The 18,562-nt window shown below is 40.8% G+C and overlaps 1 protein-coding gene and 1 long non-coding RNA gene across 2 annotated transcripts; both read left to right on the top strand.

Moving 5' to 3' along the window:
* The first annotated feature begins 2,224 nt into the window (after positions 1 to 2,224).
* On the top strand, positions 2,225 to 16,073 carry LOC136532786 (la-related protein 6B-like). Its single transcript, XM_066525377.1, has 10 exons — positions 2,225 to 2,889; positions 8,000 to 8,081; positions 8,854 to 8,948; positions 9,166 to 9,237; positions 9,357 to 9,436; positions 9,546 to 9,642; positions 10,837 to 10,884; positions 10,963 to 11,031; positions 14,722 to 14,862; positions 15,346 to 16,073. Exons 1-10 carry the CDS (start codon positions 2,530 to 2,532, stop codon positions 15,724 to 15,726), a joined length of 1,425 nt encoding a protein of 474 aa, XP_066381474.1. The 5' UTR covers positions 2,225 to 2,529; the 3' UTR covers positions 15,727 to 16,073.
* Positions 16,074 to 17,293: 1,220 nt separating this feature from the next.
* On the top strand, positions 17,294 to 17,766 carry LOC136532788 (uncharacterized). The gene is made up of 2 exons (XR_010778306.1): positions 17,294 to 17,476; positions 17,636 to 17,766. It is a non-coding gene; the product is annotated as an uncharacterized lncRNA (long non-coding RNA).
* The last annotated feature ends 796 nt before the right edge of the window (positions 17,767 to 18,562 follow it).

Genomic DNA, 18,562 nt, shown 5'->3' with positions numbered 1-18,562 from the left:
GTGCAAAACGGGGCCGTACTTGTAAATATATCGCAATTTTAATTTTCATACTATGCATGTGTTGGTAGAATTAGATATCGAGCTTTATGATTTCTTTTGGAACCCATAAAAATACATAATTGTAATATTTGATTAAGTCAGCAAGAAGTAAGTTGTTGGAGCTCTCTCTCTCAATTTCCATATGGCAACCCTCGTCGAGGATCGGAGTTGTGTATGTCTACAACTTGGAGATACATTTATTTTAATTAGAGTAGATAACAAACTGATGAAGATTTTAGTTCACGATTTGATTAGTTGGACCATCAGTTGATCGAGGCTTTAATAATAAACAAGTTTTATATATAATCTTCATCAACAACTTGCAACTTAGTGGTGGAATATTTGTTTATTAGGGGTTACAGAAGGGTCTAGAGTTCAAAGACCCATAATAATGGATTTATTATTTATGTTTATAAGAAAAACAAGAGATATTAAAAAAAGAAGAAAAACGAAAAAAAAGGTCACGGAAAGAGAGCTGTTTATATATAATCTTCATCAACAACTTGCAACTTAGTGGTGGAATATTTGTTTATTAGGTGTTATAGAAGGGTCCAGAGTTCAAAGACACATAGTAATGGGTTTATTATTTATGTTTATAAGAAAAATAAGAGATATTAAAAAAAAAGAAGTAAAAACGGAAAAAGTCACGGAAAGAGAGTTGGCTACCGGAAAAAACTAATACTCTGGAACTTTTTTTTTAATTGCGGTAAGGAAACTCCACGGTGTTAATATGAAAAAAAAAACCGAGATATATGGAAGTGCCAGCAGGACATAGAAACACAAATACGAAAATGACGCGGAAACGAAAAAATACGAAAATGACACGGAAACGAAACACTGCCGTGTTACCAGAAAAAAAAGACATAGGGGCATGACGAGCCGAACACGAAAATGAGACAGATAATTAGGTTGGATGAAAAATTATTAGTGACCAAAATTTTTGGCTCTTTAGTATTAGGTAGATATAACCATCCATTATTAAAAAACAAACACAGATGAAAAACAGCTTACACTCAAAGAGCGGCATAGAAACAATAGCCGCCAACTAAACACCAAGTCTATTAGAAGACAAATATCCATTCCTAATGGTGCAACCTTTTATCGCGGGTTCTTCTTTGAAAGTTTTTTTTCCACAGGTTTGTCGTGTTATTTGACCTGTACATAAATACACATCTATAATCTATAAATCCATTATGTGTGTAGCGTAAATATGATAGAAAGGCTTCTCCTAGTTTTTTCATATATAAGTTATTCCTTATTAAAGCTCTTTTAACCTTATATAATTAATTTTATAGTGTGATGAAGATGATGGCATTCTAGGTTTACTTTAAATCAAACCATCTCAAATTATATTAAATTTGTGTAAACTATTATCAACATTTATTACAACTTAGAATAAACAAAATATCCAAATATGTTTTATGGTAAATTAAATGATACTTATTTCATACTTCGGATATTATTATCCTTTCATATAACTATATAAGTTTATCAAACTTAAATAAATGCTTTAATAAGGGCAGTCCCAATGGTGTATTGATGATGGTTTCTATCCTCATTAAAAGACTTGTCACGTAGGCAAAACGCTGACATGACAACGTAATTAATGAAGAAAGAGAGCAAAAATTCTAGAAATGGTTTCCTCATGAAGAAATCAGGTCTTCTCTTGACCCAATGCACCAAGAAACCATAAAATCGTCATTGGGGAGAAACCACCAGTTTCTAGCGGGCTCGTGCCGCACTCCCATTGGAGGAGGAAGATAGAGTTGGGAGAGAGAAAGAGAAAATAATTATTACTTATAGAAACCATGAGTTAGAAAGCAGTATTTTTTTTTGTACGGTATCATATATTATAGAAACTACTAGTTTTTTTCATTGGTACTGCTCTAATTTATTCCGGGACAAAGCTAAGAACTGCGGGGTTTTTATGGTGGGACCGGCCAGGGCACGAGAGAAACTACGCACGTGGTGGTATATCTACCAGGCACCGTCCACTGAAACGACAGTCCCAGCCCAGGATCTAATCTTGCTACTCACTGCCATCCGGGCTCCACACCCGAGCCAACCTCAATACTCCCTCACCTTCCGTACACCGGGCCCATACACCGTACGTAGAACGCAATCCGCTCGCAACAAAATATCGAACGCCCCACCAACGGACAAACCCACCGCACCATACACCGGGTCCACGCAGCCTTCAGAGCGTCCACCTCCCGCTCCGATCCGGGAGGAGGCGGAGCGTGCCGCGGCGCCGACCGAGACCGATCCCCGCGGTGAAGCAGAGACCTGCGCGTATAAATACCCGACCTCGCCGGCGCCCGCGAGCTTCGAGAAAACCTCCTTCGCCGCGCCTTACCCTAACAGCCTACTAACTAGCTGCGGCGCTCCACTATCACTCCCTGCTACTGCACCTACTTCCGCTCTGGTACTGTTGCTGCTGCTGTTGCTGCTCCTGGTGGTGGTGGCACCCAAACCCTAGCCCCTGCCCTGATGTCGCAGCAGGACGCTGCGGACCCGCCTTCGGCGACGGACGAGCGGCCGGGGGGTCTCCCGCGGATCGGCTCCGCCAGCCGCCTCAACGCGCAGGCGCCGGAGTTCGTGCCGCGCGCTGCCGCGGTGCCCCCGCCCCCTCCGCCGCAGGCGGTGGTGCGTCTGTTCGCGCCGCCTCCTCCTCCCGCGGCGTTCTTCGTCGCAGCACCCCCGCCTCCGCCGCCCCCGTTCGAGTACTATGCGGCGGTTGCCACCGGTGGGGGTGCCAGGTTAGGTCCCCCCGCCGAGCAGGACGCCGAGGCTGAGCAGCCGCCGAGGGACGGGAGCTTCGACGACCCCGTGCCCAAGATCAGGAAACAGGTGGGTGGATGCTCCTCACCGTCGTCGTTCCTGGTGACCCCTGATACGATAGGTGCAATTAGATCACTAGATCAGGAATAGAATTTGCTCAATTTGCGACATTTTTATAGTCCCACAAGCTGTCTGCGTCATCCGATGTGCTTCCCAGTAGTCACGAGGAATTAAATTTGCTTAATGTGGAGTACATCTTTTATTCTCGCAGATATGCTGGACACATGCCATGAAAATCTATTTGCTACTTTGGCCACTTTTGATGTGTTTGCATTGAACAGAAAGGCAAGCATTGTTCAGATTGAACTGCCTGCTTTTGTTGTGCTAATGGTAGTGTAGGAGGCTAGGAGCTGCGTAGTGCACATGTTATTTATTAGTTGAGGCACACATTTTATTTAGTTGTGGTGAAATGGAGCAAGGGGCAGAGCTACATGAACTTACTGGGATCAGCTGACATGTATAAATGTGGAAAATCCTAATATCCTATACAAATTCACTGTTTACTAGTATATTTAAGTGATGGTTAGTGGAACTGACTCCGGCGATTCCATTGCCTGCTCCGCCCCTGAATGGAGCCGCTAGCAATCGAACTTGTCAAAATTCTGGTATTTTGCTATTTGTGTACTTGTAGTATCTGTTAAGATGGATAATGTTTCATGGTAATTTCCTCATCTCTCTAAGTAATGATGGTAGGGTAATTTTTGTTCATTTTTTAGTTTAAGCTAATGAATTGAATTCCTACCTTTCCTGTGTTAGGATGTTAATAGATCATGTTTGAGAAATCAGGTAACAAGGATACATCGTGGTTTCAGGATCTATTCTTTTTTATGTGATCTACTTCAATAACTCATTTAAGCCTAGGATGGTAAGGTGTCGCCTCACCTCGCCTTATCATTGAGAGGGGGTAGGTCGCCACGCCACGCCTCGCCTCACCTTACCACCTTAAGAACCATGGTTGAGAGGGACTGCACCACTACCGTTGTAATAATGATGCAATAAATTTAACTTCTCAAATTTATACCTTTGAGGATTGATTTGATTTTGATGGGTTAAGCAGTTAGACTTAAGAAGGGTGGGCCTGGTGCAAGCGGTAGAGTCTTACCGCCTGTGACCGGAAGGTCCCGGGTTCGAGTCGCGGTCGCCTCGCATTGCACAAACGAGGGTAAGGCTTGGGTTGAAACCCTTCCCCAGACCCCGCACAGAGCGGGAGCTCTCTGCACTGGGTACGTCTTTTTAAGCAGTTAGACTTAACTCCCGATTAGGATAGGACTACATCAAGGGTCAGCTTTGAGCCCTTATTTGTTTGCTTTAGTGATGGATGAGGTCACAAGGGACATACAAGGGGACATCCCTTGGTGTATGCTTTTCGCGGACGATGTAGTGCTAGTTGATGAAAGCCGAACAGGAGTGAATCAGAAACTGGAGTTATGGCGGGAGACTTTGGAGTCCAAAGGTTTTAGACTCAGTCGAACTAAAACTGAGTATATGAGATGTGACTTCGGCACTACTACTCGGGAGGAGGAAGATGTTAGTTTGGAAGGTCAAGTAGTGCCTAGGAAGGATACCTTTCGATATTTAGGATCAATGCTACAGAGGGACGGGGATATTGATGAAGATGTTAGCCATAGAATCAAAGCAGGGTGGATGAAGTGGCGGTAAGCGTCTGGTGTCCTATGTGACAAAAGGGTACCACAGAAGCTAAAATGCAAGTTTTATAGGACGGCGATTAGACCTGCTATGTTGTATGGTGCAGAATGTTTGCCTACGAAAAGACGATATGTTCAACAGTTAAGTGTCGCGGAAATGCGTATGTTGCGTTGGATTTGCGGTCATACAAGAATGGATCGAGTTCGGAACGATGATATACGTGATAGATTAGGGGTAGCGCCAATTGAAGAAAAGCTTGTCCAACACCGGTTGAGATGGTTTGGACATGTGCAACGGAGACCTCCAGAGGCACCGATGCGTAGTGGAATCCTAAGCCAGGATAGTAACGTGAAGAGAGGCAGAGAAAGACCGAAGTTGACTTGGGTAGAGGCAATAAAAGGAGACTTGAAAGGATGGAATATACCCAAAGACTTAGCCTTAGATAGGAGTGCTTGGAAGACAGCTATTCACGTGCCTGAACCTTGATTGCTTCTGATGGGTTTCAACTCTAGCCTACCCCAACTTGTTTGGGACTTAAAGGCTTTGTTGTTGTTGTTGTTGTTGTTGTAGACTTAACTGATCCTTCTGTTGGGTAATGGCAGTGAAGAAAAAGTGAGCTTTGACTCCCTCATCTTTGGTACTGGATTGATTGTTCAAAGATCCAGTATCAGCGGCTATATTGGTGGGCAGGAAGCAGCATAGATTGTAGCTGAAAGAAGTTAACAGGCAAGGAGATGGAAGTTGTCACTGGTGATGGTGGTGGCAATGGCATGCACAGGGAAGGTAGGGGGAGGAATGGTGGTGCCACTTGGAGGAGATAAGTAGAGGAGGTTGAATCTCTTTTCTTGTTTGATCCAAAATGGGTACATGGAATTTAAAAAAGAAACCGGGTACATGGCTTCTCCTATGGAGACCTAACTTGACTCCCAAGCAACTAATAAATTGAATCCTTATAGATTGGGTCCACCCTTTCCTAATAGTCTACTTTCCTAGCTTTAATAGCTAACAGTCTCAACTTTCCTTAAAGAAGCAAAAAGCCAACTCATGATATCAAAAGGTATCTTGCCGATGGGGTAAAATTGATGAAAAAAAGGAAAAGATGCGTGCAACCCTTCTGGCAGCGGTGCCGCCTTTAGGTTTGCTGGGCTAAGCCAGCCCATGGTGTGGTGACCCATGACATCCAGACACAACAACAACAACAACAACAACAACAACAACAAAGCCTTTAAGTCCCAAACAAGTTGGGGTAGGCTAGAGTTGAAACCCATCAGAAGCAATCAAGGTTCAGGCATGTGAATAGCTGTCTTCCAAGCACTCCTATCTAAGGCTAAGTCTTTGGGTATATTCCATCCTTTCAAGTCTCCTTTTATTGCCTCTACCCAAGTCAACTTCGGTCTTCCTCTGTCTCTCTTCACGTTACTATCCTGACTTAGGATTCCATTACGCACCGGTGCATCTGGAGGTCTCCGTTGCACATGTCCAAACCATCTCAACCGGTGTTGGACAAGCTTTTCTTCAATTGGCGCTACCCCTAATCTCTCACGTATATCATCGTTCCGAACTCGATCCCTTCTTGTATGACCGCAAATCCAACGCAACATACGCATTTCCGCGACACTTAGCTGTTGAACATATCGTCTTTTCGTAGGCCAACATTCTGCACCATACAACATAGCAGGTCTAATCGCCGTCCTATAAAACTTGCCTTTTAGCTTCTGTGGTACCCTTTTGTCACATAGGACACCAGACGCTTGCCACCACTTCATCCACCCTGCTTTGATTCTATGGCTAACATCTTCATCAATATCCCCGTCCCTCTGTAGCATTGATCCTAAATATCGAAATGTATCCTTCCTAGGCACTACTTGACCTTCCAAACTAACATCTTCCTCCTCCCGAGTAGTAGTGCCGAAGTCACATCTCATATACTCAGTTTTAGTTCTACTGAGTCTAAAACCTTTGGACTCCAAAGTCTCCCGCCATAACTCCAGTTTCTGATTCACTCCTGTCCGGCTTTCATCAACTAGCACTACATCATCCGCGAAAAGCATACACCAAGGGATGTCTCCTTGTATGTCCCTTGTGACCTCATCCATCACTAAAGCAAACAAATAAGGGCTCAAAGCTGACCCTTGATGTAGTCCTATCCTAATCGGAAAGTCATCCGTGTCTCCATCACTTGTTGGAACTCTAGTCACAACATTGTTGTACATGTCCTTAATGAGCCCGACGTACTTCGTTGGGACTTTATGTTTGTCCAAAGCCCACCACATAACATTCCTTGGTATTTTATCATAAGTCTTCTCCAAGTCAATAAAAACCATGTGTAGGTCCTTCTTCTTCTCCCTATACCGCTCCATAACTTGTCTTACTAAGAAAATGGCTTCCATGGTTGACCTTCCGGGCATGAACATCCAGAGGGTAGATATTTTTATTCATTTGAATGCATGTTGACGGCGAAAGAACTTGACATCCATGTTTAGAGTATGATCTGTAGTTCTAGTATCCACTCCCATTAGGATCTAATGTATTCCATGCTGCTGAAATGTGGGTTTATAGTGTTAATGTTCTAATTAAATTGAAATTTTCAAATTGTGAACTTATATAGGACTATAGGAGGCTGGATTGTTTGTGATGTTGAACTACTCTAGGCTTATTTAATACATTATTATGGGAATTTTCGGGTGGCAATGGTTTGCTCTATTTGGTTGAGCAACCCCTATTTGATATTTTAATTTGTATTCAAGTTTGCTAACTTCGAATTCCATTTTATTCAGCTATTAGTTTGTTTGTTTCATTAAATTATAATTTTTCAGGCCCTAGAGCTCTGATTATTTAATTATGTTATTTGAACCAAATCATAATGTCATATTTGGTTCCATGATTTTGTGCTATTAGTGTACTTCATGGTTTTGTGTTATATTATACTTCACAGTTTTGTGTTATATTGTAGTTCATCTTTTTTTTGTTAGCATTTCTAGTAAGCAATTGTTCATGGGATGCACCAATTGTACTGCAAAAGCATTATAGCAGTCGTCTTGGCCGTTTAAGTTGGAGAAAAGTTGTTGACATGCTTACTTTAGTGCAAAATTGTTTTATGAAATGCAGCAAATTTGTACTTGGAGTTTTTTGGGCCTTGATCATGTATTCATGCTGATAAAATGGTTCTTAGTGCACATTGGGTAAACTAAAATTAAGTTGAATATGAGGATGCTATTCTTCTGTTGGTTAGCAAATATCAACTACCATTGGTGCTCTGTAGTTCCAGTCTGATGGTGCTTCATTTTATGTTCTTAGTTCAGCCAGTGTTGAATTTTAATTTGATCTATTAAATTTTGTAGTCTTGTGACTGGTAGTGGCCTAGAAAATCCAGACAAAAACAAATTGTTGCATCTTATTATGTGTTGTAAAATTACATCTTTTTTTTTTTTTGTTTTTGTGTTTTCTGATTTCTCAAAATCTGACCTTGTAGGTGGAGTATTATTTCAGTGATATAAACCTGGCCACCACTGAACATTTGATGAGGTTTATTTCAAAGGATCCTGAAGGATATGGTGAGTCGCGTGCTTGCTTCTGAAGCTACTTTATTTTGATGTGCACATATGAAGTTATCCCATTGATACCAGTCGTTGAATTTATGGTTTTTCTTTTTGAAAAAATATCATTATTTAAATTTTATAGCTTCTTTCCATCATTAGAAACCAAGTCATTTTTAATGACTTTCTATTTTAAGGTGATGGTCAGAATCATAGTAGGCTTTGAAAGGTGATATTGACATATTCTGGAGGTTTAATATTTGTATATATGAAGGGTATTGTTCAATTACTTGCATTGATTATATCCTGTTTAATTTGTGACATTTTCCTACTGCACTAATTTTCTGATAGATGCACTTTTGGTTGGATGCATCTTATCAGGATAAGATCCATTCAGTGTACTCAAAGATTTGGTTCATGGAGCAAATGGTTTTCGGTTGTTTTTGCTTACATCTTACCGTGAACTTGGAATCAATTGATTTTCACTAGTACTACAACTAGTTCCCTTTTTTGAAGTGCAATCTATTATACATTTTCTTTTATCGAAATTAATAAAAGAAAAATGGTTACAGTATTTATTTGAATAGTGCCCTCAATCTCCTTATGTTACAGAAATGAGTTGTCTTAGAATAAGACCTTTTGGTCATGACTTCAGTATGCTATTTTTTTTATTCAACCACTTCTTTTGTGGAAGCTGTTTGTGCTTAATGTGAAGAAATCTAACTTTTATAATCGAAGTGGACAAATGCTTTTTAGTGGGAAAACTAATGTGCTTTCTCATTCAATGTAGTGCCAATATCAGTTGTTGCTGGCTTTAAGAAAATTAAGGCTTTAGTGCAAAGTAACTCCATACTTGCTTCTGCTCTTCGGACTTCATCAAAGCTTGTAAGTTCCATGATAATCCAATTGGGTAGTTACACTTGACCCTAACATACACTATTGTGTTCTGAAGTTTCTTACTAAATTCAATACTTCATAGGTCATAGGCATAAGATTAGAGGCATCATACCCATCATACCCTCACTGTTGGTTATGTCCTCTGGAAATCTATGTTGCTTATGTCCGCAACAATATTTTTTAATTATTTTGGGCATATATACAGGTGGTCAGTGATGATGGAACAAGAGTAAAACGTGAGCAACCATTTACAGAATCGGATTTAGAAGAACTCCAGGTGACTAGCAATGCTTTGTACATTGAATGTCACTAGCCCCATTAATATTGAATTATTCTCTAGTTATAAGAAAACCTTTGCTAGACTGTCAGATAAGGAACACCTCATCTGTTTTGTAGGCCCGAATTGTTGTTGCAGAAAATCTCCCAGATGATCATTGTTACCAGAATTTGATGAGGCTCTTTTCAGCTGTTGGCAGGTAAACGCTAATGTAGGTCTATATCAAGTGGACCACTTTCTATTTACTCATGAAAATGGAAAGAACCATACACTGTATTTCTAATTTATTTTGTTTTGTCATTTGCCAGTGTGAAGACAATTAGAACTTGCTATCCTCAGACCCCAAATGGCACTGGTCCAGCTACTAACAGATCTGCAAAGCTAGATATGCTTTTTGCCAACAAAGTAATGACCTTCTCTGTTTGTACTTTAATATCATGTTATCTGGAAATGAACTCTAGCAGTTACTGTAAATAAATGTCTCATAGGGTTCATTGAATTGGAAATAGATATGCTTTTTGCCAACAAAGTAATCGCTATTCCTGATTTTGATACTTAAATATCATACTGCAATTGAAAACTATTTTGTACTGCTATCTATAAATAACTACTTTTGGTAGGGTCTGTTGAATCTTCCCTGAACCCTGCACGGCTGCACCCTAGGAAAGTAAAAAAGAATAGAACATTGTTCAAGTAGTAACGCGTCTAACTGTCTATGCAGGCATAATTGGTTAATGGGATTTTAGAAAGCCTACTACTTGCTCCTCAACATCTTGTCCTTGCATTGGAGACACTAGACAATGGATTTATGGGTCTAATGCCCATAACTGTATCAGCCCAGGAGGGTGGTGACAACTGACAACCCTGGGGCAACCACCGCTGGCCTTCATGCTGTCATGAGTCATTGTATTTCTAGGAAGTTTTACCTTTTGTAGTTAGGAAAAATCAGATAATCTATAAGATCCCATGTCTATATGAATAGAGGATTTGTATCATGATTAATCAAGCAAGAAGGGTCAAGCCCACTTCTGCTGTTAGCCGTCACTCCGAGCCTCTTGTGCCGCCTCTCTGCCCTGCTGCACCACCTTCATGGCCGCTAGTCACATCTCACTCCTCAGTAATGCAGGCACCTAATACCATCTTTTCTTTATCACTTCATAAACCAAGCCCTGATCCTGACATTTGACACATTGCACTGAGAACATAAAGGAAATATTAGTTTGTGGGTTGTTGGTTCATCAGTCATTTATATTCTGACATTTTTTTATTTTTTCTTGAACGGGCTTTAAGAGATGCCTGTCATATGTTAAGAGGAATGAAGAACCAGTTTACCAAACAAACCCAAAAATGAAAACAAAATCTGGAAGTTTCTAACATAATTTCATACATCGACACCATATTTAAGTAAAAGGCTAGTGCTGAAAAAATAGGAACACTGCTTCAAATGGCTAAACATATCAAATAATAAGATATGAAACTTGGTTCAATTGAATCATTATATTTTATGCAATAGACAAATTATGTCTTCCTTTTCATCATAGTCTTGTCACATGACGGTTATGTCCTGCCAAAATAATAATAACTTTTCTTTGATGGCAGCTTCATGCTTTTGTTGAGTATGATACTATTGAAGATGCTGCTAGAGCGGTATGCGTTTTTATATAATGTTTCAATATCACATTTGTTTTGTAAATGCATTATCTTATATTATTTCATGAATTACAGATTGTGGAACTTAATGATGAGAGGAACTGGAGAAGTGGTCTTAGAGTTCGATTGTTAAGCACTTGCATGGTAACCTTCCATTGAACTTCATTAATTGCACATGGGATGGCTTAGTGTTGTATTGGTGTTTATTGTTCAACTGCTTACATCAAGATAGCAGGAACTTGGCATATTACCTCAAGATGTCATATTACAAACTAATCATATTACAAAAATCCTCTGGGGCTTTGAAACTGCTATACTACTATGCGTACCAATATAGCAGTTTCAAAGCCCTGGATGAATCTTCCAGAAATAGGTTTATTTTGAATCTACTTTTTAGTGAAGCAGAAACTGCCCAACTCCCAAAGGCCAAAGCCTGGATCAGAACAATACGGTTATGAGGAAAACTTATTTGGAAATTTTAAAGCTCTCTTGAACTGCTCTGCTATAAGCATTATAACACAATTTTTTTCTTAAAAAATAGGAGAAGTCTATTTTTGCCATCCAACTATTGTCCTAGTTGGTTTTACTGTTTTGTCCAATTAACTAGAAAACCAGGAATCTTTGACCATCCAACTAATGATACTGTTCATATTTGGCGATTCGGCAGTTTTGATGGGGTTTGGTTGACATGGAGATAAATGCTGACATGTAGGCCTGACTGGCACTTGTTGTTCACGTCACCAAAACCACCCATAAAAACAGCCGAATGGCCAAATATGAATGGTGTCAATAGTTGGATGGTCAAAGATTCCTGGTTTTTTAGTTTAATTGGCAAAATCAAACTCGGACGATAGTTGGATGGCCAAAAATAGACTCCTCCCAAAAAAATAGTGTGTGGAACTCTATGCACTAGTATTAGAGATAGCTGTTGTACATGACTTGTCTTGTACATATCTTGTATTGCAAGCCAGTTCCAGCTATATATATGCAAGGTCAACCAACCCTAAGGGTGTGAAGTATTTTCCTACCTCTCTACATACACGCACTTTAGGAAGATGCATAAAACCATGAAGAACATATTCATTATTTTGATTTCTTATTATCCCCTTACCAAGTTACTGGGGTCAACTGAAAAGTGCAGGTAAGAACTTTTTTGATTAACTTTAGTGTGAATAAATTGAGGAGTTGTCTGTCATGCTCTTTTGTGTCCGATCATGTCTGTCTATTTTATTTTTAATTTTTGCTACTGATTTTACTACAGAAAATTATTAATCCAATTATCGCTTATGAAACCATTGTTTTGGTAAAAGAGTAATAGACTATTGTAAGTGGTGGAGCCACAGATTGGCTTGGACCAGGTCTCAAACCCTGTTAAATTATGCGTAAGCTTTTGATAATCTTGTTTTTCTTACATTTTTATGTAGGTGTGCAGCGTTTTTTTTTTGGTCTGCGACCTGGGCTGCAGCATAAGCAGCCTGGGGCATAGGTCCGCTAATGACTACAGTTCAACTGTGCATAGACATCCACCCACCTATCTTGTGTTAAGTACTTAAGTATGTCGAGACATTTACCTGAATTGAAATTTTGAGCTTATTAGTCTTAACATGGGCATGTTTTAGCCTTTACCAGCGCATGACTGGTTTGATTCCACCATGTTTAATCACAATCTATCGCATTTTGAACTTTTAACTGCGACAAAGAAGAAAGAACTCCCATTTTTGTTTGAATTCTGATCTGTTGGCAAACTTTTTGTGAACTTTTTCCCTCGAACACACATGAGAGCTGCACATTATTATATTAAGAAGACCAAAGGGGGGAAAGAACCCCATACAACACCACACACTCACACCTTGGTTTCTAAGATTACAAAATCACCTGGAAAAACACAACAGCGACCCCTGACCTAGAATTCACTCATCTGGGCAGCTGACCAGTCAGCTAAGAAATACCTCTGCACCTGCAATCCCCCCAGTCTCAGTTTATCGGAGGCAAGAGATAAGGCACTACTATTTAGATTTGGAGAAACTCTGTTGAACACACAGTGATTCCTGTGATTCCAGAATCCAGAGTGTCCATGCTCCTAAAATGACATAGAGTTCAGGCTTTTTCTTGCCAAACCAGCAACAACCTTGCTGGCTCTATCACACCATCCTTCAAAGGATGTCTCACCCAGCTGAGGTGAGAGGCTTTGCATACTGACTGTCTGCAGCAGGCCAAACCAAATATCTCACGCAAAACCACAGTGCACCAAAAGATAATTTATCGTCTCTGCATCCTGGTTGCAATGGAGGCAATGAGAGGGATGATGAAGACCATATGCCTTGCCAGCATATCCACAGTCCAGCACCTGTTAAATGTGACAAGCCACGTGAAGAAGTGACATTTGCCCGGTGCGACGTCTTCCAGATCCTCTCCCCAAGATTCCAACCTCACTGCTCCCTTGAAAAATCCTTCATAAGCCCACTTGTGTTGAGTTTCCAAATATGAGAATCATCAACACCAGGTTGTAGTTCCACACTAGACAGGATGTCCCATAATTCAAGGAATTCAACAATGGCACGCACTGAAAGCACACCTTGCACATCCGAGATCCAAGTCTGGTTTGTGAGATCTTCCAGGACAGTTTATTTATTTGCTCTCCTCTTAGGAATGAGAGCGATGAAGTGTGGAGGAAGGTCAGCAATGCATTGTCCATGAAGTCACCTATCCTTCCAAAACAGAGTACATGCTCTATCACCAACTTCAGAGATGACCCACCATAGAGAAAAAAGCCCTCACACAGTGATGCACGTGGATAGGGAATTCCAGTATTCCACCCATGGACTACTTGGCTTGGTTTTTTTTTTCAGCCAGAGCCACCTCATTCGTGACAGGCCTAAAGCCTCCAACAGGTCACAGGAACACAGTATCACACACGAACACACACGAACACAAGTGGTTTGGTTGCTGGAATGACTTAGCCATTTCTGGTTTTCTCTTCTACTAATATAGCCAACGTGGGCTACAAATCAGGCTGTGATAGCCTCTAATGAATGCAGAATATTACCCAACTAATCGGCCTATTACTTCCTATTACTCCATGCTGTAATTTAGCTAAAGTAAATGCTATGAACCTAGACACTAAGCATGCACCTAGACACAGGATTATTTCCAACAATTCGGAGGGCCCAACTGAGGTTCTGAAGTGCTGAGATGCCAAGACTGCCAAGTTTGCGCACGCAGGGTGGGGGCGGGTGCAACATGCGTTGTGCAACACTGCCAGGCAGACCTTCCTCCTTTTCCAAAGAAAGCTTCGCGCCTTTGCCTGATCTTATTTATTTCCTTGATTGCCCAAGGTGGAAGGTCTACCGCCATATCAAGATAAATCAGCTTTGAGGTGAATAAATTGCACTAAAATCTGCGCGGCCACCTTTGTTAGAAGTTCAGCTTTCCAACCTAGGAACTGATGAGCAATCAGATCGATAATAGGTCACACCTGTTCCTTTGTCAGCTTCCAAAGAGAGAGGGGCAGACCCAAATACATGGGAATTCCAGCAACTCACATGGAAGGTGACCTTGTACTGTACTGTACTGATATCAGTGGAAGTAAACTGGATAGGCTAAGAGGCTGCTCTTCTGTACATTGGTCTTGAGACCTGACTCCAGATGCCTCACCAAACATTTGTGAACTATCATAATCAAATCATTTGAAGTTTAGCATCTGTAAACTGCGTTGTTCTGAACTTTTTTGTTTATTGCATGACAATCATGTCTACAGTAAATGTTTTCCCTAACTTGTTTTTGTATTGCAAAACAATTTCCTAATTTATTTGCTGACTGCTTTTGGCAACTCAGACAAAGGGAGGTAAAGGGAAAAAGGGTGGACATGAATCTGATGGGTATGGTGAGGAGGAGAATGTCTCCACTTCTGATCAACCAAATGATAAACATTTAGAAGGAACACCTCAAATGTCAGATGTGCCTGGAGAACACATGGTATGACTTCCTTTTACTTTCTAGCCTCATTTATTTTAATAGTGGAAAAGAAAAAATGAAACAGCTATGCTTTGCCTTTGCCAGAATATTTTCAAATATGGGTACTATGTACATGTATCTTTAAGCAGAACATGAGAATGCTTATTCTTGGTTTCAAGGATTGAAAAAACACCAGATGCAGAAAAAAAATGGACCTCAGCACTGTACTTTGCCTGTTCCAGCTGACCGGTTTTATGTGTGTGGAACATATCACATCTGTTTATACTGGATGGTTGCCACCACTTTTTATCCCTGCTACTCTCTAGACCATTGGTTTGTTAGTTGGTTCAGAATCAGCGATATATTATTGTACAAGGATTTATTGTTTGTGGTTCTCATTAGAAGGTTCAATGATTCATTTATTGAATGTCTGGTTGTTATACCTGAAAGCTCACTAAAGAGGTTTATTTGTGACAAACCTTATATCATTTTGATTTCTTACAGACTGAGGATAGCACTGGAGATATGGGACGAGGACGTGGCAGGGGACGTGGTCGTGGTGGCAGGGGCCGCGGGCGTGGTTTTCATCAACAGAACAACAATCAACACCACCATCAGCACTACCAAAACAGTAGCCACCACAGTAACAGGAGTATTACCCATCCAGTGGGAACCCCACCATCTGGCCACTCAGTCAAGATTGAGCAACCATCTGGCCACCCAGTCAAGATTGAGCAGCAGCAGGAGGCAACTCAGTCACAGCCCCTCACAGCGGCTAACAAACAGCCTGCAGGTCCCCGCATGCCGGATGGCACACGTGGATTCACCATGGGCAGAGGGAAGCCGCAAACATTCACGCCCAGAGTATCCGAGTCTGAACCTTGAACAATGAATTCGAACCCCACAGATAGGGAGATGAGACTAATGGGTTGCTGTTTGCCATGTTGATACATATGCTGAGAGACTTGCCTTTTAGAAGTCTGTCCTCGGAGGTTGCTTTCTAATTTATGGGAACCATTACATTTCTGCATGTGCTGTGTGTACTTCCAAAACCAGCAGACACTGGTTTTCGACTAGTACGATTGCGGCCATTTTGTAGTTTCATTTTTGCCCCCCTTTTGCAGTTTTGGGAGAAAGACTGAAAAGCAAAAACTCATGTTAAAAAAGCTGGAAAGAATTGAATCATTGTAAAATAAGATTGTGTTTCTTAGCCGTTTGCAGGAAATTGATCATTTCGATGCGTTTACCATTTTGTTGTTTATTACTATCCATTAATAGTTTGTCGATGAAGAACGGTGAACGTTACCCACTTGACCGATTGAATTATCAGAGCCTGGCAACTCCCTGTAATAGGGCTATAAGCTAAGCTATGTTAAATCTATATCTTTGTTCTATGCTCTATTCTACTTATATACAAAAAAATGAGTCCTAGCTTTTTTAATACATCTCTTTTATTATATATCTACAAATAGTACATCTAGATGGATAAAAAAAAAACAATGTAACTAGAAAAGCCAAATCCTACTACAGATTCTAGCTCAAACATCAAATTGCATTTACACCAAAGCACTCAGAAGACAAAAAGACTACAGTTAACAATACAAACTATTCAACTTTACCAAACTGGTGGAAACCTCTCCATCTTCCTAACCATGTGGCGTGTCCTGCTTCTATAAAGCCGTAAGCACGGTTGGAACCATATCTGACCCAAAATTCACTCGAGAGATCAAAGATAGAAGATAGTAGCTACTAGCTAGGGAGGAGAGAGGCAACGATTCACTTTGAAGATTCATGACAGTCGGAGTCTTTTTGGCCCATATGGGTGTCGGAGTCCTCGAACTAGATAATTTCGCTTTTCGCTTGTATGGGTGTTGGAGACTTAAAAAAACTCCTCCGCATCATCCTCACATGTTAGTTTTCTATTTTCCTTTTTTCCGTATCAAACAAAATCTTTTTGTCGTAACAAACAAAATCACGTGTGTTCAGATTTTTATTATTTTCCTTTTTCAGGGTCTAGGAGGAATCTTGGTTTAGAAGTCTTACAAAATTAAGTGTGTTCAGTTTTTTATTATTTTCCTTTTTTAGGGTCTAGGAAGAATCTTGGTTTAGGAGGAGTCTTACATCTTACATGTAATATCACGGATGATGGAGGGCTCATATAGCCAGCGGCGGATCCAGGAAATATTTTAGGGGGGCTGAACAACACTGCTGCTCGATCTTAAGTCTCAGCCTCCTAAACTATAGAACTTTGCCTAAAAATTAATGGGGGCTTCACAGGAGGTTCCACTGCTCCGGTATGGGTAGGGTTAGCTTTAGGTTGATCAATTCCGAGCCATATATCTCGTCGTGGATTTAACTTGAATTTATTTTTCGCTGGATCTATTTGTAAAAAGGTTTACGAAAATGGTAAAATTGAAAAGAAAAACACTCTCATCCTGCCCTGCCGGAACAGGATGCAGTCGCCACTTCTCAGGCTTTTGTTCTGCCGTTCCCCCAGCGTGCGCGCGCGCTCTCTCTCGCGTGCGGCAACTAGGCATCTGCCGACGCCGACGCCGACGCCCTGCCCAGGCCTTCGTCGGTCCCTTCAATTACCAGGCCTTCGTCGCGTGCTTCGCCGCTGACGAGCACGCACGAGGTATGCGCATCCTCTCCTTCGTTCCTGCTGTGCGAAAAAGACGAACAACCGAACCCTAAGTTAAGCTATTTGTATTCGGATCTGTTCTAATTACAATTGTATACATGCCTACTAACTTCGATTTTTTTATTTTTTTGCAAAACTTATTGGGTTTACAAGTGTACCACCATGCCCTTTACTGGGTCCGCCCCTGGTTTCATAGTTAGGCTGGTTGGGTTCCGGCCAAGCTGCTGTCCTCCTTCCCGTGCATTCGCGGCTGTCAGAGCTCAAAAGATTCAGCTTCCCAAGAAGTAAGTGTTCTGAAAATTCTGATACATATACATGCTATTTTCCTGATTTGCGCACATGCATGTAATCAAGCGCCGTGCTGTATGGCTATTGTCAAATCAATGTATCCGGTAAAATGGAGGTGTATGTAGTCACTGGTTTTTTAAACTAGCAAATATGCCCGTGCGACACGCACGTGTTTATGAAAAGTATTTGAAATGCAATGGGAATATTAATATCGAGTTCAAACACATTTCACATTAATATTTTTGGTTCCTAGAAACATGTTTTGCATTAATATTTTTGGTTCGTATGGATGTCAGAGTCCTTTTGGCTCGTATTGGTGTCTGAGTCCTCGAACAAGATAATTTGGCTCGTATGGGTGAAATTTGTGGCTTGGATAAACATATTTTTGCATTAATATTTTTGGCTCATATGGGAGTCGGAGTCTTTTTGGCCCATATGGGTGTCGGAGTCCTCGAACTAGATAATTTCGCTTTTCGCTTGTATGGGTGTTGGAGTCTTAAAAAAACTCGCTCCGCATCATCCTCACATGTTAGTTTTCTATTTTCCTTTTTTCCGTATCAAACAAAATCTTTTTGTCGTAACAAACAAAATCATGTGTGTTCAGATTTTTATTATTTTCCTTTTTCAGGGTCTAGGAGGAATCTTGGTTTAGGAGTCTTACAAAATTAAGTGTGTTCAGTTTTTTATTATTTTCCTTTTTTAGGATCTAGGAAGAATCTTGGTTTAAGAGGAGTCTTACATCTTACATGTAATATCACGGATGATGGAGGGCTCATATAGCCAGCGGCGGAT

This window comes from Miscanthus floridulus, unplaced genomic scaffold (genome assembly GCF_019320115.1).
Source record: "Miscanthus floridulus cultivar M001 unplaced genomic scaffold, ASM1932011v1 fs_710_1_2, whole genome shotgun sequence".
NCBI lineage: Eukaryota > Viridiplantae > Streptophyta > Magnoliopsida > Poales > Poaceae > Miscanthus > Miscanthus floridulus.
Note: the sequence above shows the minus strand (reverse complement) of the source record. Positions and strands in the feature narration are given on the sequence as shown.